Source organism: Geotrypetes seraphini, chromosome 5, assembly GCF_902459505.1.
Source record: "Geotrypetes seraphini chromosome 5, aGeoSer1.1, whole genome shotgun sequence".
Classification (NCBI taxonomy): Eukaryota; Metazoa; Chordata; class Amphibia; order Gymnophiona; family Dermophiidae; genus Geotrypetes; species Geotrypetes seraphini.
In genome coordinates this window covers 96,070,608-96,092,031 of record NC_047088.1, presented here as the reverse complement: position 1 = coordinate 96,092,031, position 21,424 = coordinate 96,070,608, and the positions used below count along the sequence as shown (strand labels likewise).

The window sequence follows — 21,424 nt, the reverse complement described above, 5'->3', positions numbered from 1 at the left end:
GCTCTCAAATGATCTTCCTAGCCTTTTGTCATTGTTCTCTAAATTACATGCTATTAAAGGCTGTGCTTCAAAATGGTATAAACTTTTGCAATCGAACTCTTTTGCTAGGCCGGTTGGCACTGAGCAAACCTGGGAATATGATCTACAACTCCCACCTCTACTAGACACATGGAGAAGTATTTGGTCTTCAGCTTTACGTTCTGCTTGCTCATCTTCATTAAAGCAATCCATATACTTTGTGCTTCATAGAGCGACATGGACCCCACATAAACTGGCTCACTTCAAACCCTCTGAACCTGGCCTCTGTTGGTCTTGCTCAAAAGAGCATGGTACCTTTCTACATCAGCTTTTTTCCTGTTCGCTTATTACTCCTTTTTGGCATTCTATTGGGAAAAAAATTTGTGTTGTCTTTAGCATCAATGTCTCTCTCACTCCTGCCATAGTACTTCTTGGTACTCATGCTCTTGATTGTGAGTTACATGATGATGATAAGAAACTCTTTAATCTCATGTTACAATTAGCTATAAAACTAGTTTTGCAAAATTGGAAAAATTTATCTCTGGTTACCTATACGATGTGGTGGAATATGTTGTGTGTTACAGCGAAATATGAAAGAGCTGCTGCCATTAAGAAAAAGTCATTACATTCATTTGAGAGACAATGGCGGCTATTACTGGATTTTTCCTTATCACCCTTTACTTGAGTTATGCTCTTTTGTACATTTACCTTGGGGTTTCTCAATCAATGAACGAGTTGCTTCTGATTTGTTTTATATTATGCCTGTATAACATTCTTATTTCCTACTGTGTACTGTAATGGACATTGCATTTCTATATATTTTTCACCTTGTTGTCAATTGTTGTTTTTTCTTTATGAAATACTAATAAAACTTATTGAACTTAAAAAAGAAAGGACAAAGTCCGTGTCGAGAACGAGGGAGAGAGGCCTAGGCCTCAATCTCCCGATCCGACGCAAAAAAAACAAAAACTAAAAATTTTACTTTTTTTTTTTTTACAAGTAGAAACAAAATGAAACACAGCGACCGAACAGAAATAAAGACTACTCAGCCGCGGTGAAGAGAAGGCACAACGCTACGGGAACTAAGTCGACAAGTCTTCTCAGCTCCGCGGAAAACGTTGAACTGAGGATCCTTACAGGAGATGCGCCCCCTAGTTTGGGCAGGAAGGCACGTGCGCATGCGCGATGCAGCACTCGAAAGTTCGAGATCTTCAAGCAAGTTTGCTTTCGAGGCTGTCCGCTGAGGGGCTCCGTTGCTGACGTCACCCATGTGTGGGAATATGCTGCCTGCTTGTCCTGGGATAATGTGCTTTATCCCAGGACAAGCAGGCAGCATATTCCCACACATGGGTGACTTCCAAGCTAAGTAAAAAGGGATGGGAGAGAAGTTGGCAATTTAAGAAAAAAGATTTTGCAAAACAGATTGGCCAAAATGGCCATCCCTCCTGGAGAAAGTATCCAGACAGTAATGAGAAGTGAAAGTATGAACCGAGGACCAAGTGGCAGCCTTGCAGATTTCCTCAATGGGAGTTGATCTGAGGAATGCTACAGATAGCTCGAACTTTGTGGCCCGTCACTCGACCTTGTAGAGCACAGGTGTCAAAGTCGGTCCTCGAGGGCCAGAATCCAGTCGGGTTTTCAGGATTTCCCCAATGAATCTGCATGAGATCTATTTGCATGCACTGCTTTCAATGCATATTCATTGGGGAAATCCAGAAAACCCGACTGGATTCTGGCCCTCGAGGAGGGACTTTGACACCCCTGTTGTAGAGGAAGACCAGCCTGAGCATAGCAGAAAGAGATGCAAGCAGCCATCCAGTTGGAGAGGGTACGCTTCGAGATAGGATGTCCCAGTCTATTTGGATCAAAAGAGATGAAGAGTTGAGGAGATGTTCTGTGAGGTTGAGTGCATTGAAGATAAAATGCCAATGCCCGTTTACAGTCCAAAGTATGAAGTGCCGCCTCACCATGATGAGAATGCGGCTTAGGAAAAAAGACTGGCAGAACAATAGACTGATTAATATGAAATTCCGACACCACCTTAGATAAGAATTTCGGATGTGTATGAAGAACCACCTTATCATGGTGAAAGGTGGGTCCGAGACTAAAGCTTGCAGCTCACTAACTCGTCGAGCAGAAGTGAGTGCGATCAGGAATACAGCTTTCCAAGTGAGATACTTGAGATGAGCCTTGTCAAGAGGTTCAAAGGGAGGTTTCATCAGTTGAGCCAGAACAACATTAAGATTCCAAACCACAGGAGGCGGTTTAAGAGGTGGATGAAGATTAAAAAGCCCCTTCATAAAGCGGGAAACCATGGGATGTGCAGAGAGAGGTTTCCCATCCAGAGGCTGATGAAAAGCAGCAATAGCACTGAGATGAACTCGAATAGAAGTAGATTGAAGGCCTGACTGGGACAAGTGAAGCAAAGAGTCCAAGACTGACGCCAAGGAGGATGATCGTGGAAGAAGCTGACGAGTGGAACACCAGGAAGAAAATCTAGTCCACTTCTGACCATAACATTGACGAGTGGACGATTTCCTGGAAGCAAGAAAAACATCTTGAACAGACCGAGAAAATTGAGAAGAGTCTGTTACATAGAAAGGTTCCAAGCTGTCAAGTGTAGAGACCGTAGATTGGGATGAAGCAAGGACCCTTGACTCTGAGTGAGCAGAGAAGGAAAAACCAGTAGAAGTAGAGGCACCCTGACACTGAGTTGAAGTAGAAGGGAGTACCACGGTTGTCTGGGCCATCGAGGAGCTATCAGAATCATAGTGGCCCGTTCCTTCTTCAGTTTGACAAGAGTCTTGAGAATCAGAGGAAATGGAGGGAAGGCATAAAGAAACTGGCCCCTCCAGTCGAGAAGAAAGGCATCCGCCTCGAGACGATGAGGCGAGAAAATGCGGGAGCAGAACAGAGGTAGTTTGAAGTTGCTGGGCGACGCAAAAAGGTCTATCTGAGGGGTCCACCAGCGAAGAAACACCTGACGAAGCGTGGGAGAATTGAGTGTCCACTCGTGAGGTTGCAGCAGACGGCTCAATTTGTCTGCTATACAGTTCTGTTGACCCTGTATGTACACAGCTCTGAGAAAGATGTTGTGAGAAATCGCCCATTGCCACAACCTGAGAGCTTCCTGACAAAGGGAGTGAGATCCCGTCCCTCCCTGTTTGTTGACACAATACATGGCCACTTGATTGTCTGTCCGAACCAGGACCACCTGGTCGTGAAAAAGATGAAGAAAAGCTTTGAGAGCAAGGAAAATCGCTCTGAGTTCCAACAGATTGATATGACACCGACGATCTATTGACGTCCACAACCCTTAAGTAGGGAGTCCATCTACGTGGGCTCCCCATGCTTAGGTGGACGAATCCGTCGTGAGTACTTTCTGATGAGGAAGGTTGTGAAACCGCAAACCTCTGGAAAAATTGGAAGAGAGCATCCACCAGCGGAGAGACATCTTTAACAAAGGAGTCACCATTATATGACGTGAAGGTGGGTCCAATGCTTGTTGCCATTGAGACGCCAGGGTCCACTAAGGAATGCGAAGGTGAAGTCTGACCAGGGAGGTCACATGAACCGTGGACGCCATGTGACCGAGTAGAACCATCATCTGACGGGCAGAGTGTCGAAAGGGAAGACACTTGCTGGCACAGTCGAAAGAGGGTTTCCTGATGATCCAGAGGAAGGAACGCCTCATGTTGACAGAATCCAGAATCGCGCCAATAAACTGAAGCAACTGAGTTGGAATCAACTGAGATTTGTGAAAGTTGATTTGGAACCCCAGACTCTGAAGAAAAGAAATAGTCTGAAGGGTCGCTGTCACAACTCCTTGAAGAGAAGGTGCTTTGATCAGCCAATCATCCAGATAAGAAAACACTTGAAGCCCTTGAGAGCGCAGAGCTGCAGCCACTACGACGAGACACTTGGTGAATACCCTGGGGGAGGCTGCTAAGCCGAAGGGAAGAACCCTGTATTGAAGGTGAAGGTTCCCCACCTTGAACCTTAGATATTTGCGAAAAGTGGGGTGCACAGGGATATGAGTATAAGCCTTCTTGAGATCCAGTGAGCACATCCAATCCCCCTGATCCATGAGGGAGTATAGGATCGGAAGTGAGAGCATGCAAAATTTCTCTTTGACTAGAAATTTGTTGAGGGCTCGAAGATCCAGAATGGGTCGCAAATCTCCCGTCTTCTTGGGTACCAGAAAATACCTGGAGTAGAACCCTAGATTGTGTTGAGAAGCAGGAATCTCCTCCACTGGTCGGAGGCGAAGTAGAGCTTGAGCCTCCTGAAGAAGAAGGGGGAGTTGAGAGGAACTGGAATGACACTCTCTTGGAGGGTGATCTGGGGGCACCTGAAGCAGGCGCAGAGAGTATCCCTCGCGGATAGTTGTCAGCACCTAGAGGTCCGATGTAATAGTTTCCCAATGAGATGAAAACAGGGAAAGACAACCTCCAATGGGCAGAGGTGAATTCTGCAGGAAGGATGGAATGCTCAAGGCCGGAACGTCAAAAAGACGGAGCCGGTTTGGTGACAGCAGGCGTCTGAGGTTTCTGAGAGCGTTGTTGCTGCTGAAGACGATGAGGAGGAGGCCTAGAAAAGGCTGGAGTCGTCTTCATGGGATAACGACGGGCAGGTGGTTTATACGCCCGAGCAGTAGGTGGTTTGGGCTTAGACCTGATCAACGACGCAAAAGAGCGTTCATACTCCAAGAGTCTTTTAGTAGCAGCTTCAATCGAGTCGTTGAACAACTCATTACCTTGGCAAGGTAAGTTGGCAAGGCGGTCTTGCAAATTAGGATCCATGTCTACTATGCGAAGCCAGGCAAGGCGACGCATAGCAACAGCAAAAGCAGACACCCTCGAAGAAAGCTCAAAAGCATCATAAGATGCCTGCAACATAAAAAGTCTCAACTGGGAAAGAGTTTGAAGGATCTGTTTAAATTCAGACAGACAGGGCTTGGACAAGTCTGGATAAAAGGATGGGAACAATTTCAAAAAATGATTAAAATAGGATGCAAAGACATAGTTGTAATTCAAGATCCTGTTCGCCATCATAGAATTTTGGTACAGTCTACGACCAAATTTGTCCATAGTACGTCCTTCACGACCAGGAGGGACAGTTGCAGACACCTTAGAAGGGTGGGCTTTCTTGAGAGAGGATTCCACCACCAAGAATTGATGAGAAAGTTGTGATTTCTCAAACCCCTTACAGAATACAGTACGGTAGCGTGATTCCAGCTTTGATGGAATAGCTGTAATCGAATAAGGTGTCTCCATATTTCGGATGAAGGTCTGTTTGAGCACTGGTGTCATGGATAGCCTCAAAGTCTCCTTAGGAGGATGTGGAAGCTCCATGTCTGCCAAATATTCCGGGGAATACTTGGAATCTGAATGTAAATCTAAATGAAGAGCTTGCCCCATGTCATAGACAAACTTGGCAAAGGAAGATGATTTGGAAGAAGAAGCTTCCTCAGGAGAGGCAGACCTGGAGCGAGAAGCTACAGAATAAAAAGGTGAAGCCTCACGTGAATATTGGGACACCGGCTCTGATTCTACCCGCAGTGTCACCGAAGAAGCCCCACTACCAGTTTGTGGCGGAGTAAAGGAATGCTTTCTTTTCAGGCTCCTCGATGGAGATGTTCTCGGAGTCCTAGGAGTGGAATGTCTCGAAGGCAGAGGAGAAACATCCCGAAGTAAAGACCTCGAGGGAGGAGTCCTCGACCTCGAATGCCTCGAAGAGACAGAAGAGGGAAGCTTCGGGTCAGAGCGAGGAAGATGCCTCGAAGAAACCTCCGAAGTCCTCGACTTGGAAGGAAGGTGTTTCGACGGCCTCGACCTCTGTTTCGGACGAGGCACAGAGGATCTCGAAGCAAGATCCGGTGAGGAATCAGATGAAGAGACTCTCTTACCAGACCTGCCCCGTGGACGGTGTAGCAGGGTCTCAGTCTGCTGCTCAGGCTGGTCTACTCGAGGCAAGGTCGAAGAAGGCACCAACTGAGCCACAATAGAAGAAATCTGCGTAGTCAAGATGGACTTTAGCATATCTTCAAACATTGGCACCGAGACCAAGGGAGTCTGTGGTACAGGTGCTGCCGTGCGCTCCAAGGAGGGCGACCTCGATTTAGAGTATTCCCGAGACTTGGAGGCACGCTTTGCAGACTGTCTCGAGGATAGAGAGGCACCGGAGCCCATGGTAGCGTCGAGAGAGACTCTGGCAGCTTCTTGGACATGGTACCTGGAAAGGAAGCAGGAGACTTACCCCCAGAAGCAGACTTCGAGGACGAGAGCACTGGGGCCTTCGAGGCCAAGGACCCGGAGGTCTTCGAGGCTGAGGCAGGTGTCGAGGTCGAAGTTGTCCCCGAAGACGAGGCCTTCGGTCCCGCAGGCATCAAGACAGTCGAGGCCGAGGCTTTTTCAGGCTCCATTTTGAATAGCTGAAGAAACCTGTCACAGCGGCGGCGAAAAGCACGAGGCTGAAGGGTCAGACAGCGATCACAGTCCTCTGGACAATGAGTGCGACCCAAACAGACCATACACCGACTATGAGGGTCGGTGATAGAAATCATCCTGCCGCACTGATAACAACGTTTAAACCCGGTGAGAGGCAGGGACATAGAAAAAATAAAGTCCGTGCCGAACAAAGTGAGCTGTTGGGCCTAGGCCCAAGGCTCACCGGCCGCACAAAAACACACGAAAATATTCGCTTTTTTTTTTTTTTATAATCAAAAAGAAAGAAAACGACTAAGCACAGCGACCGAACTTTTAAAAGAAAAAGAAGCAGCCGCGGTGAAGAGAAGGCAGATGTCGCTGCGAAGCTGAGGAAATCGTGTCTTCCTGGCTCCGCGGAAAAAAACGAACTGAGGATCCTCACAGGAGATGCGCCCCCTAGTTCGGGCGGGAAGGCACGCACGCATGCGTGGTGCAGCACTCGAAAGCTCGAGATCTTCAAGCAAGTTTGCTTTCGAGGCTGTCTGCTGCGGGGCTCCGTCGGTGACGTCACCCATGTGTGGGAATATGCTGCCTGCTTGTCCTGGGATAATGCTGAGATCCCACGAAACCATGGAAAGTTTGATTAGGGGCTTCATCAAAAGCAAATCTTTCATGAAGGGAAAAACTTAAGGCTGAACAGAGATGGGCTTACCTTCTATCCACCAATAAGTGCCAATTGCACCGAAGTGAACTCTTACAGAGTTAGTTTTGAGACCAGTTTCAAAAGTGCAGAAGGAATTCAAGCAGTTTTTGTGTAGGAAAGGAGAAAAGATTGAGGGCCTTGCCCTCACTCCAGGCAGCAAACCCCTTCCATTTAAAATTATATGACCTCTTAGTGCAGTGGTCTCAAACTCAAACCCCTTGCAGGGCCGCATTTTGGATTTGTAGGTACTTGGAGGGCTTCAGAAAAAATAGTTAATATCTTATTAAAGAAATTACAATTTTGCATGAGGTAAAACTCTTTTCGCTAAGTCTTAATAATAATATTGTAATTTATAGCTAAAGAGACATATGATAAACATTCCGAGGGCCTGTCTTAATGGAATCTGTCCCAGAAAAAGAAATCCCCTGTCTAGGTGGAGAGAGTCAACCTTTAAACTCTCATCATCCAGGCCATGAGGGCAAGGGACTGGAGGCTGTGTGCAGAAGGAACCCTTCATTCTGAGTGATGAGGGGGAAAGGGGATGAGACTTGTATACCACTTTTTTATGGTTACACAAAGTGATTTACATACTATATACAGGTATTTATATTGTACCTGGGGCAATAAAGGATTAAGTGACTTGCCCATGTTCACAAGGAGCAGCACTAGGATCGATCCCACAATCTCAGAGTGCTGAGGCAGCAGCTCTACCACTAGGCCAAGCCTAACCTCCAGGTTTGACAAGCACTCCATTTTCCATGAACCTCTCAAGACTAGTTCTAGAAGCAGAGGGAACCAAATCTGTCTCAGAATCATGGTAGCTCAGTATTGCTTGAGTTTCAGGAACATTTCCCTATAAGAGATATAGGAGGATACACATACAGAATGAGGATACACATACAGACGATCCATGAGGAAGACATCTGAGGCTAGTTTGTCATGTGACCCCAGTCTGGAAAAGAATGGAGGAAATTTGTTGTTCAGATAAGTGGCAAAACAATACAATGATGGAGGTGCCCGCTCTCAGAAGATCTGTCAGCTACTCCCATATTCAGATGGACAGCTTGTGCAGCTGCATGATCCTGTCCAGCCTGTCCACCAGACTGCTGTTCTTCCCCACCAGATAAGTAGTTCGGAGCACCATTTTGTAGCTGGATGCCCAACAGTTTGTATGGATATCCCTTGTAGGTGTTTACCTATTAATCCTTTTTCCTCCCCATCCTGTGGCCAAAATTTCTTAAACTCCTCACTATTCCACATCTGAGGGTATTCAGTCAGTAAGGTGGTCATATGATGCATTTGATAATACCTAAAATATGTCCCTGTCCTCCAACCCATTGTGTTCCTTCAAAGTGTTAAAAGTGTGAAACTTCAAATGTCCCTCCACTTTAAGATTCTGCACTCTATATATCTCTTTTTCTTCCCAAGAAATAAATTCCATATCTCACATTCCCAGAGGAAAGTCTTCATTTTCAAGTAACGGTAAACATGGAGAACATTTATTTATAATTCCACAGAGCTTCTACCCCAACTTCCACATCCATCAGCACAGGTAAGCAATGCATTACTGTTTAGTTTTGAGGGTAATTGAGTCAAGTACATAAGAACATAAGAATAGTCTTTCTGGGTCAGCCCAATGGTCCATCAAGCTCAATAGCCCATTCTCACGGTGACCAATCCCAGGTCACTACTACCTGGCCAAAACGCTACCAGGGCAAGCAGAGGCTTCTCCCATGTCTTAATAACAGACTATGAACTTTTCCTCCAGGAATTTGTCCAAACCTTTCTTAAAACCAGCTACACTATCCGCTTTTACCACAACCTCTGGCAATGTGTTCCAGAGCTTAACTATTCTCTGAGTGAAAAAATATTTCCTCCTATTGGTTTTAAAAGTATTTCCCTGCAATTTTGAGTGTTCCCTAATCATCGTAATTTCTGAAGGAGTGGAAAATTGATCCACTTTGTACCCGTTCTACTCCACTCAGGATTTTGTAGACTTCAATCATCAGCCTTCTCTTTTCCAAGCTGAAGAGCCCTAACCTTTTTAGTCTTTCCTCATATGAGAGAAGTTCCATCCCCTTTATCATCTTGGTCGCTCTGCTTTGAACTTTTTCTAGTGCCGCAAAAGATAAGACAATACAGAAAGACAAGTCTAAACACTGAAAAAAACCCAAACTATTATGGTTTGGGCGACACACTCATGGAATTCCATCTACTATTAATCTGACAACTGGAACAAGCTTCAACTTGAGAAAACCTCCAAAGTACTGGAGTCACTTTAGACAGCTCGTTAAGTTATGAAGATTATATTAATAATTTAGTCTGAAACTCCTCTCTTATATTACAAAACTAAGAAGAGTAAGACCCTACTTCTTCCAACAGCACTTCAAGGTACTAGTGTTGTAATGAGATAGTCACTACTAGACTACTGCAATGCTCTACTCTCAGGCATCTCTATGAAAGTAATGAAAAAACCCCAACTGACACAAAACACTACAGCAAAACTCATATACTGCAAATCAAGATTTGACCATGTCACACCACTGCTTATAGAACTACACTAGTTACATTACATTACATTACATTACATTAGTGATTTTTATTCCGCTTGTGCCTTGCGGTTCAAAGCGGATTACATAAGAAGAGAGCTGGACATTTCCAGGAGGGTACATGACATTGGAGAATACAGATTGAGGGTATAGACTTAATGACAGAGTGAGGGTGTAGACATAATAACAATGGAAGATAAATCAGGTTACATTACTATACATATCAAATATTCTGTTTCCATACTTTGGTAGGTAATCGGTTTCGGTAGGGTGAATTAGGTTCCAGGTATTTTTTTTTATTTATTTATTTATTATTATCAACAGAAAAAAGAATAGAATTTAAACTATGCTACAGCAGACATTACTGTCTACGACCCAGAAATATCAAAGAAGAAACAAGTTAATCTAATCATGTATTTCTTAATGGGCAGACTGGATGGACCTTTCAGGTCTTTATCTGCCGTCATTTACTATGTTACTATGTTACATAGCATTTAAAACACTAATATGGTGATGTCCTAATAGCTTCCCCACATTTACATAACTATTAGGTAGATCTGTGGACCAACGTAACTAACAACATGACCCTATCATTCCCAACTCTGAAAGATATAAAATAGAAGACATCTCACAGCAAATCATTCAACTACAAAATGGCAAAAAATTTGGAACTCACTTCCCATCAAAATTCACACAACCATAGTATATACACAGTTTTGCAAAAATCTAAAAACATGGCTTTAAGAAATCCCTACTAAGGGTCCAAAGAGACTCAGACTAATAATACAAGTCACCCAAAACAAAGACAATGGTCAGCTGCTATTTATGATATATTACCTCAGACAATCTGATAAATATTATGTAGTATGCATAATTCTTTGTAACATATTTAACTCTATACAAAATTCTGTGTAACAATGTTGCCTGTAACCCACCTAGAACTCTAACGTATTCAAAACTGGGCAACTGTTACACTAACTGCTTAAAACAGAAAGTCATAAAAATTGTAACTGAGGATACAACTTATTAGCATATAGTGCTTTGATAGAAGTCAGAGACCAAATTTGGCCAGGTTGCAGCTTTCTCTCATAGAAACATGATGGTAGGTAAAGACCAAATGGCCCATCCAGTCTACCCATCCGCAGTAACCATTATCTCTTCTTCTCTCTAAGGATCCCACATGACTAACCCAGGCTTTCTTGAAATCAAACACACTCTCTGTCTCCACCACCTCTACCAGGAGACTGTTCCACGCATCTATCACCCTTTCTGTAAAAAAAGTATTTCCTTAGATTACTCTGGAGCCTATCACCTCTTAACTTCATCCTATGCCCTCTCATTGCAGAGCTTCCTTTCAAATGAAAGAGACTCAACTCATGTGCATTTACACCACGGAGGTATTTAAACATCTCTTATCGTATCTCCCCTCTCCCGCCTTTCCTCCAAAGTATACAGATTGATATCTTTAAGTCTGTCCCCATACGCCTTATGACGAAGACCACGCACCATTTTAGTAGCCTTCTTCAAGACCAGTGGTCTCAAACTCAAACCCTTTGCAGGGCCACATTTTGGATTTGTAGGTAGAGGGCCACTTAAAAATAGTTAATGTCTTATTAAAGAAATGACAACTTTGCATGAGGTACAACTCATTATAGTTTATAAATCTTTCCTTAATTGCTTCTGATAATTTCAGCTATACACAGCTGAAAACAGTGCAACATTTAGAAAGTGAAATTTAGATAGTTTTTCACTTTCTGAATGTTGCACTGTTTTCAGCTGTGTATAGCTGAAATTATCAGAAGCAATTAAGGAAAGATTTATAAACTATAACGAGTTTTACGAATGCAAAACTGTGATTTAGATTCTAAAGTATCAATTGCAAGAGACAAGATTTTGGTGTAGTCCTCTAGGCTTTTTTTGTAGAAAGGAGAATCAATATCCGACTTGTGCCTGGAAAACATATGCCTTAAGTGTCCGGTGGACACGTCTGCAACCACCTTCAGCTCTTACCTCCTCCAGCACCAGACACATCTGCCATCTTACATCAAGCAGTCACCACCAGGAGAGGTGCCAAATTTCACGAGTTCACCAGATTACGTACACACGCATAAGCTGCACTGCTTCCAATGGTTATCTTAAGTTCTGGAACGTTGCCCGCCTCACTCCTGTAACCTCACACAAGCACTTTCCTGCGTCTGTATGCGATTGTCCTCTCCACTCCACCTCACAATCGCGTACAGACGCAGGAAAGCGCTTGCATGAGGTTACAGCAGTGAGGCGGGCAACATTCCAGAACAATGGTGACATACCGAGGGCCTCATGCAGCCCCTGGGCCGCGAGTTTGAGACCACTGCTCTGGATCGACTCCATTCTTTTTATATCTTTTTGAAGGTACGGCCTCCAGAAATGTACACAATATTCTAAATGAGGTCTCACCAGAGTCATCAATACCTCCCTTTTTCCTATTGGACATACCTCTCCCTATGCACCCTAGCATCCTTCTACCTTTCGCCGTCACCTTTTCAATCTGTTTGGCCACCTTAAGATCATCACATACAAACACAACCAAGTCCCACTCTTCTGTTGTGCACTTCAAGTTCTTCACCCCCTAAACTGTACCGTTCCCTCAAATTTTTGCAACCCAAATGCATGACCTTGCATTTCTTAACATTAAAAACTTTAGCTGCCAAATTTCAGACCATTCTTCAAGCTTCACCAGTTCTTTCTTCATGTTATTCACACCATCCTGGGTGTCTACTCTATTGCAGATTTTGGTTATCATCCGCAAACAGGCAAAGCTTACCCGAAAGCCCTGCAGCAATATTGTTTATAAAAATGTTAAAAAGAACAGGCCCAAGAACAGAACCTTGACGCACAACACTGGTAACATCCATTTTCTTAGGGCGATCTCTATTGACCACTACCCTCTGTTGCCTTCCACTCAACCAGTTCTTGACCCAGCCCATCACTTTGGGACCCATCCCAAAGGCACTCAGTTTATTTATTAGACGTCTGTGTGGAACACTGTCAAAGGCTTTGCTAAAATCTAAATACACCACATCTAGCGCACTTCCTCTATCCAATTCTCTAGTCACCTAGTCAAAGAAATTGATCAGATTTGTCTGTTTTAGTAAGGAAGACTGCTGGCTTCTGCCAGTGATTCTGTAGAGGCACCTTTAGAGACTGACTGCTTTACTCATTTGTTCGCCCACAGACACAAAATAGGAAAAGAGTTTTAGTAAATCAATTTAAAAAAAAACAACACACAACTACTGCTGATCTGGGAAAGGATTCCACACCCCCTCCCCCAACTCAGATTCACTGGGTACAATGTTAGAGAAGTGGAGGAGAAGCAAAAAGTGATCTCAGCTACTGGTTCCTACAATTTTGGGGCAACTACTAGTTTTAGGGAAAATTTGTCAAGGCCTGTTAGAAAATATTAGTTATAAGAATATAGTAAGGTAGAGTGTGTTGGTTCAGACACTATAGATTTCTTAACACTTGTGCAAGTTACAAACAGAAAGCACAACCGAACAATACCTGTCTACCTGAACATGGTATTTTTCAATAGAACAAAAAGCTGTACCTCTTAAGCTTTTATCAGCACTTAACTCCAGACACTAATTTTTACAGCAATACTATTACTACTATACTCATTTGAGACAATTCAGAGACACGATGATGTCCAAAGCTCACCTTGATTTTGTTAAGGACACCACTGTTTTCTAGAGTCTGAACCAGTAGATCACGAAGTTCTGTGTCCTCTTCCATTGCAGACATCTTTCTTTACCAAATAGAAGTTTAACAGCATCTGAAGCTCATTCACCATGCCTGAGTGTCATATTCAGAATACAGTAGCAAGAAGACTAATGGTAGGAAATTCTAGAGGCAAAAGAGAAATCAAAACTACTGTAAGTAAATAAAGTCTAAGTTGTTTACCTAGAACAGATGTTTTCTGTAGACAGCAGAATTTAATCAGGATGAAAATCCCCTAGAACTCGGTACCAATGTAAAGTTCTGAACATTTGTGGTCTTCCTTGCACTTAGGGTTACGATATTTGTGAAGACAAAAAAAAAAAGAAAAGAAGGGGACATGTTTCCCCCACCCCAGCCCCTCCCTTAAAACGTTACCAACTGTGTGCAGTCAGGGCCATAGCAAGCTATAATTGCATCCCATGCAACTTGCCCTCCATGGCACTCCCCCCCCTATCCTTTCTTTCACTGCCCCCCACCCTCTCCCCCATAATATAATCAGACTTTTAGTTGTGAATTTTGTACTTTATTCAAAATTAAAAATGCAATTCTATTTTCTACCTTTGTTGTCTAGCTGTTTAATTTTTCTAATCATGTTCTCTGCTTTCCTGTTTTCTCTTAATTCTTGCGCCAGAAGACGTATGAGGAGAGACTGGAAGCCCTGAATATGTATATCCTAGAGGAAAGGAGGGACAGGGGAGATATGATTCAGATGTTCAAGTACTTGAAGGGTATTAACGTAGAACAAAATCTTTTCCAGGGAAAGGAAAATGGTAAAACTAGAGGACATAATTTGAGGTTGAGGGGTGGTAGATTCAAGAGGAATATTAGGAAATTCTACTTTACGGAGAAGGTGATGGATGCCTGGAATGCGCTCCCGAGAGAGGTGATGGAGAGGAAAACAGTGACTGAGTTCAAAGAAGCATGGGATGAACACAGAGGATCTAGAATCAGAAAATAATATTAAATATTGAACTAAGGCCAGTACTGGGCAGACTTGCATGGTCTGTGTCTGTATATGGCCGTTTGGGGGAGGATGGGCTGAAGAGGGCTTCAATGGCTGGGAGGGTGTAGATGGGATGGAGTAGGTTTTGACGGAGATTTCAGCAGTTGGAACCCAAGCACAGTACCAGATAGAGGTTTGGATTCTTGCCCAGAAATAACTAAGAAGAAAAAATTTAAAAAATTTAAATTGAATCAGGTTGGGCAGGCTGGATGGACCATTCGGGTCTTTATCTGCCATCATCTACTATGTTACTATGTGCCAGGGTTTTGTGTTCATTTGTCATTTTTCTCTCTCCTCCTGTCTTCATCTCCTCCGCTACAACCATCTCTAACATTGTTTTTTTTTTCCCCCTCTCAGCATTCTTTGATTTATTTTTCTCCCTCTCTTCATTCATTCTTACTCTATAGTCTTCAATTTCCCTCTTTTTACCATCCACCTTTCTATATTTCTCTCTCTCTTCCCACTTCCATCCAGTGTGTTGCCCCTCTCTCTCTGGGGTCTCTGCTCACTTTCATCCAATCTCTCCACCCTTCCATCCAGTATGTCCCCTTTTTCTCTCCTCATCTTTCCATCCAGCATCCCCCCTCTCTCCTCACCCTTCATTTACCACAAAAGTGATCTGCCTAAAAAATATTCAATTCTTCTATATCTCATTGATAAAAAGAAACACACAAAGGAAAACTTGATTTCTACAGCAGCTGCAGGTCACACAAATTAAATAAAGTGACTTATGAACAGAATCGCAAGTTTTAGAAACAAATTACTTAAGTATAAAAGTAGGAATTTACCTTTACTTAAGTACTTTGACCTAGCATTTTAAACTGTGAAGAACCCATTTCAACCTGTAGATAAAATTCCTAATTGACTTAAAGAAATTAATAGAATATATAATCATACAATCCAAGATTATTACATCTCCCAAGTATCACCGGCTCGAATGTATTACTTACAAACTTGAAAATGTATTTTATCATATTAATATATTACAGAAATGCCAGGTCAAACACATTTGACTGCGCTCATACATGGGAGCCAACTTTTCAAAACGATTGGTGGTGCTAAACCCAAAAGAAATTACCCCTCCCACAAAGTCAATGGGTTTGCTCATATATTGGGGGTGCTCAGGCACCCACAAAGCTGACTCCTTTGGTCTCATACACTCAACAAGCCCAGTACGCCTCTTCACACGCCACCAAGGACCCCCTTCTCTCCCATCTACAGCGGTCTACCATCTTTCTCCCTCCCTCTCCTCTGCTCTCCATCCACAATCCAACTCCTTCCCCTCATTCGGAAACTTCCCGATCCCCCGTCATACCTGCCAACTGGTATTTGAGGTCGCCCGTGATCTGTCCCACCGCTTTCCTTCTCCGGCGTCCCGCCACTCTTGCCGCAACGTCTTTTCCCTCAGCCGGGTCTCCTCCTCCTCTGATGCGACTTCCTGTTTCCGGTAGAGCAGAACGCGGCTGAGGGGAGAAGTGGCAGAACGCTAGAGCCAGTTACACGACCTGAAAAGTAAGTTTGAAGGTAGGACGTGAGGGTAGGGAGCTTCAGAATGAGGGGGAGGCTGGTTTCAGAGAAAGTGATACCAGGGGCAGGAGGTCGCGTGTTTGAGTGTCTGTTTCTTCCATGGGGTGGCTTCGAGCTCGTTGGGTTGTCCGAGACTAGAGCTAGAGCAGAGGTAGGGAACTCCGGTCTTCCAGAGCCGTATTCCAGTCGGGTTTTCAGGATTTCCTCAATGAATATGCATGAAATCTATTTGCATGCACTGCTTTCAATGCATATTCATTGGGGAAATCCTGAAAACCCGACTGGAATAGGGCTCTCGAGGACCGGAGTTCCCTACCCCTGAGCTAGAGGATGGGCGCAGGACCCATCCCTGAGGAGCTAGAGATGCTAAGTCTCACTCTTTCGAAAGCTTTCTCCTTTCATATATCAGAGCCTCAGTACCAATGGGCCGATTTTGATCTACTCTAATGAAAGGGAAGCATTAGAGACTTTATCCCAGGACAAGCAGGCAGCATATTCCCACACATGGGTGACGTCAGCAACGGAGCCCCGCAGCGGACAGCCTCGAAAGCAAACTTGCTTGAAGATCTCGAACTTTCGAGTGCTGCATCGCGCATGCGCGCGTGCCTTCCCGCCCGAACTAGGGGGCGCATCTCCTGTGAGGATCCTCAGTTCAACGTTTTCCGCGGAGCTGAGAAGACTTGTCGACTTAGTTCCCGTAGCGTTGTGCCTTCTCTTCACCGCGGCTGAGTAGTCTTTATTTCTGTTCGGTCGCTGTGTTTCATTTTGTTTCTACTTGTAAAAAAAAAAAAAAAGTAAAACTTTTAGTTTTTGTTTTTTTGCGTCGGGTTGGGAGATTGAGGCCTAGGCCTCTCTCCCTCGTTCTCGACACGGACTTTGTCCTTTCTATGTCCCGGCCTGTTACCGGGTTCAAACGGTGTTATCAGTGTGGCAGGACTATTTCCATTACTGACCCCCATAGTCGGTGTATGCTCTGCTTGGGGACGACTCATCGTCCCGAAGACTGCCTTCGCTGCCTCACTCTTCAACCTCGTGCCTTTAAACGCCGCTGCGACAGGTTCTTCGAGCTTTTTCCTCGAAAGGAGCCCGAAAAAGCGGTAGCCTCGGCCGAGGCATCTGTGAAACCCTCCACTTCGGGACAAGCCTCGAGTACAAAGACTTCGACTTCGCCTACTCTGCAGGCCTCGGCCTCGAAGACCTCCAGGTCCTCGGCCTCGAAGGCCTCCTCGGTGTCCTCGAAGCCTGGACTGGGGGGTAAGTCTCCTGCTTCCTTTTCAGGTACCAATCCTAAGAAGCCAACGGAGTCTAATACCTCGCAACCTGGGGCTCCAGGATCGACTCCGTCTTCGAGACCGTCTTCCAAACGTGCTTCCAAATCGAGGGAATACTCTCCTCCGAGGTCGCCCTCAATGGAACGCACGAGACCTCCCGTGACTCCGAGTCCCTTGGTCTCTGTCCCTATGTTTGAGGACATGCTCAAGTCAACTTTGACCACGCAAATTTCCTCAATCGTGGCACAATTGGTCCCGACCTCGACCTTGTCTTCACAGGTCCAGCCTGAGCAGCAGTCCCTGCCTCTTCGGCGGTCACCTCGCCGCAGGTCTCGATCTCGAGTCTCTTCCTCGGACTCTTCACCTGACCGAGCCTCTAAGCGGTCTTTACCTCGATCGAAGCACCGCTCTAAGTCTTCGAAGGTCCTTTCCTCGAGGAGCTTGAGGCCTTCAGATTCTTCGAAAGCACGTGCCTCGCTCTCAAAGTACTGTTGCCTCTTCTGTTTCATCGAGGCATTCTAGGTCGAGGACCCCACCTTCGAGGCTTTTGCCTCGGGAACGGTCTCCTTTAGCAAAACCTCGTACTCCGCGCACTTCTCCATCTCGGAGTCTTAAGCGGAAACATTCCAGCACCGCCTCTAACTGGTAGTGCAGCATCCTCTGTTACCTTATGTCTCGGTTCGGAGCCAGTTTCCCAGTATTCCCTCGAGGCCTCGCCATCTTTTTCAGTGGTGCCTCGCTCTCGCTCTGCCTCTCCTCAGGAAGCTTCTACGTCGAAGTCTTCCTCCTTTGCAAAGTTTGTCTTCGACATGGGCCAGGCTCTTAACATCGACTTACATTCAGATTTGAAGTACACACCTGAGTATTTGGCGGATATGGAACTTTCCCATCCTCCCAAAGAAACATTGCGTCTGCCCATGACACCTGTGTTGAAGCAGACTTTTTTGCGGAATATGGAGACTCCTTACTCTGTGACAGCGATCCCATCTAAGTTGGAGTCTCGATATCGTACTGTGCCTTGCAAGGGGTTTGAGAAATCACAACTTTCTCACCAATCTTTAGTAGTGGAATCATCCCTGAAGAAAGCTCATCCTTCTAAAGTGTCTACTACAGTTCCACCAGGGTGTGAAGGTCGCACTATGGATAAATTTGGGCGAAGACTTTATCAAAATTCGATGATGACTAACCGAATTCTAAACTATAACTATGTCTTCACTTCATATTTTAATTATTTTTTGAAACAGTTGTCATCCTTTTGCCCAGACTGGCCCAGAGAACGCCTTGCTGAGTATAAACAAATTATTCAATCTCTCACAATTGCGTCTCTTTATGCTGCAGGCATCTTATGATGCATTTGAACTTTCTTCTCGGGTATCAGCGTTCGCAGTGGCCATGCGACGTCTGGCCTGGCTCAGAATAGTGGACATGGATCCCAATTTACAAGATCGGTTAGCAAACCTACCGTGCCAGGGCTCTGAGCTTTTTGATGACTCGATTGAGGCGGCTACTAAAAGGCTCTCGGAACATGAACGTTCTTTCGCCTCTCTTATACGCCCTAAACCAAAACCTTCCACATCTAGGGCTTACAAACCTCCGGCTCGTAGATACCCTATGAAGTCCACGCCAGCTTTCTCTAGGCCTCCACCTAGAAGGCCTCAACAACAGCGTCCTCAGAAGCCCCAGACGCCTGCTGCGACCAAACCCACTCCGTCTTTTTGACGGTCCAGTGATGAGCATTCCAATCGCCTTGCATCCGAACTCCTCCCTGCCCATCGGAGGCCGCATTTCCCTTTTTATATCTGTCTGGGAAACCATTACATCGGACCTCTGGGTCCTCACGGTCATCCGCGAGGGATACTCTCTACGACTCCTTCAGGTGCCTCCAGATCATCCTCCAGGAGAGTGTCTTTCCAGTCTCTCGCAGCTCCCCCTTCTTCTTCGGGAGGCTCAGGCACTTCTTCGCCTTCGAGCTGTGGAGGAGATTCCTCCTTCCGAGCACAATCTAGGGTTTTACTCCAGATACTTCCTAGTTCCCAAAAAGACGGGGGATTTGCGACCTATTCTGGATCTCCGTGCTCTCAACAAATTTCTAGTCAAAGAGAAGTTTCGCATGCTCTCTCTTCCAGTTTTGTATTCTCTCATGGATCAAGGAGATTGGTTGTGCTCACTGGACCTCAAAGAGGCTTATACTCACATTCCTGTTCATCCGAAATTCCGCAAATATCTCCGGTTCAAGGTGGGGAACCTTCATCTTCAATACAGGGTTCTTCCGTTTGGCTTGGCGACCTCCCCCAGGGTCTTTACCAAGTGTCTAGTCGTGGTAGCTGCAGCCCTTCGTGCTCGAGGGCTTCAGGATTTTCCTTACCTCGACGATTGGCTTATCAAAGCCCCTTCTCTTCCAGGGGTTACTCAAGCGACCCTTCAGACTATTTCTTTTCTTCAAAGTCTGGGGTTTCATATCAACTTTCCAAAATCTCAGCTAGTTCCAACTCAATCGATCCAATTTATTGGCGCAGTATTGGACTCGGTTCACATGAGAGCTTTCCTTCCTCTCAATTAGAGAATGACACGGGGAAAAAATCTGTCCCCGTCACCGGCCCACCATCCTTTGCACCGCCCCGTCACCGCCGTTCCCTTTCACCGCCCCGTCACCGCCATCCCTTTCACCGCCCCGTCACCGCCACTGCCATCCCATTCACCGCCCCGTCACCGTCCCCGCTGCATCCATATAAGCCTTAGTACTGTAATATTTAGCTTATTCCTTTCTTATAAATCAAAGTTCCTGCTGCTGAACTAGAGAAAGAGATGTTCAGCTGGCAGGGCTTTGTTTATAAATTTTTATCAACACAACTAATATACTATTTTATCCTAAAGCAAAAAATAAATAAATAAATATAATTTTTTTTTCTACCTTTGTTGTCTGGTTTCTGCTTTCCACATCTTCTCATTGAATTCCTTCCATCCACTGTGTGTCTTCTCTCTGCGTCTTCCATTTGCTGTTACTGTGCCTCTCCCTTAACCCCCCCCAATTGGTCTAGCACCCATCTTCTTCCCTCCGCTCCCGCATAGTCTGGCATCTGTCTTCTTCCCACTCTGTCTTCCACATTTCCCTTGGGGGTCTGTTCCTCTCCACCCTCCTTCAATGTCTGTTCTATTCCTTTCCACCACCACCCTTCCCTCCCTCCTTTACCATCTGTTCCTTTCTACTACCCTTCAGCTCCTCTCACGTGGCTTATCTATCTACCTTCCTCCCTCTTATTTTCATGGCACGTTACAATGTAATTTGTGCAAGCCACTGGAGCCTGCGAGCTCGGTCCCTGTCCCATCCCCACAAACCATCTCGCTTCTGTGCTCCTATTTTCTCCATTTCTAATATCTCCCCTATGTATCTGTCATTGCCCCCCCTGTGTCCATATACCATCCCCGTGGCATGTCCCCTTTATGTCTCTGTCCCTATGCCCCATGCACATAATTTCCCTTCTTTCTGTTACCTTCCTGTGTCCAGATTTCCCCTATCTTCCTCTTCCATACCAGTGTGTCTCTTCTTTTCAACCCCATCTAGCTTTTTTCCCTCTTTCTTCCCCCCCCCCCCCCTGCTTCTAGCATCTGGCTCACCTGCCAGTCCTTCCCTTTCTTTCCTGCTGTGGGTTTTTCTTTCCGACTTCATCCCCTTGGCCCAGAATCCTTTTCCCTTTCACTCCCTCCTTCCAATTTGAGCCGGGATGGGAACACTAGCGATCGCACGGTCCCCGCAGCCACTATCTGCCTGCCCAATCGATCCTAGTGTTTAGCCAGCTCTCTCCCTTCTCCTCACCTTAGTTTATAGGTTTTCTTTTTCGGCGACCTGCACGCTTCCCCAAAGAGCCGCGCACGCGCGGCTGTTCAGTGTTCAATCTTCTGCTCTGCTGCAACTTCCTGTTTCCGGTTGCGTCAGAGCAGAAGATGAAACTGAGCAGCAGCGGGTGCGCGGCTCTGTGATAGCGTGCGGGTCGCCGAAAAAGAAAATCTACAAACTAAGGTGAGGAGAAGGGAGAGAGCTGGCTAAACACTAGAATCGATTGGGCAGGCGGGTGTGAGCTGCGGGGACCGTGCGATCCTTCATGCCTCACTGCGGGGACAAGACCATTCACCGCCTCGCGGGCGGTGAATGGCCTTGTCCCCGTCGCCGC

At 45.4% G+C, this 21,424-nt stretch overlaps 2 protein-coding genes across 10 annotated transcripts in view; one reads left to right on the top strand and one right to left on the bottom strand.

Moving 5' to 3' along the window:
• Positions 1-15,922, bottom strand: part of CEP43 (centrosomal protein 43) — a 180,306-nt gene extending 164,384 nt beyond the window's left edge. For 4 of the 7 annotated variants that reach the window (XM_033944329.1, XM_033944334.1, XM_033944333.1 and 1 more), the window contains exons 1-2: positions 15,773-15,921; positions 13,395-13,580 (exon numbers count right to left, since the gene is read on the bottom strand). In XM_033944329.1, coding sequence (XP_033800220.1) covers positions 13,395-13,478 — 84 coding nt within the window. In that variant the 5' untranslated portion in view covers positions 13,479-13,580; positions 15,773-15,921. Of the gene's footprint in view, positions 1-13,394; positions 13,581-14,012; positions 14,128-15,772 lie in introns of those variants that run through there. The other 3 variants (XM_033944335.1, XM_033944332.1, XM_033944330.1) reach the window with 3 other exon arrangements.
• The window catches only part of LOC117360501 (keratin-associated protein 5-5), a 58,199-nt gene continuing 52,608 nt past the window's right edge, over positions 15,834-21,424 (top strand). Inside the window, exon 1 of one of the 3 annotated variants that reach the window (XM_033944341.1) lies at positions 15,834-15,969. The gene's annotated coding sequence lies outside the window, so the exon portion shown is untranslated. The remainder of the gene's footprint in view (positions 15,970-21,424) is intronic. The other 2 variants (XM_033944340.1, XM_033944342.1) reach the window with 2 other exon arrangements.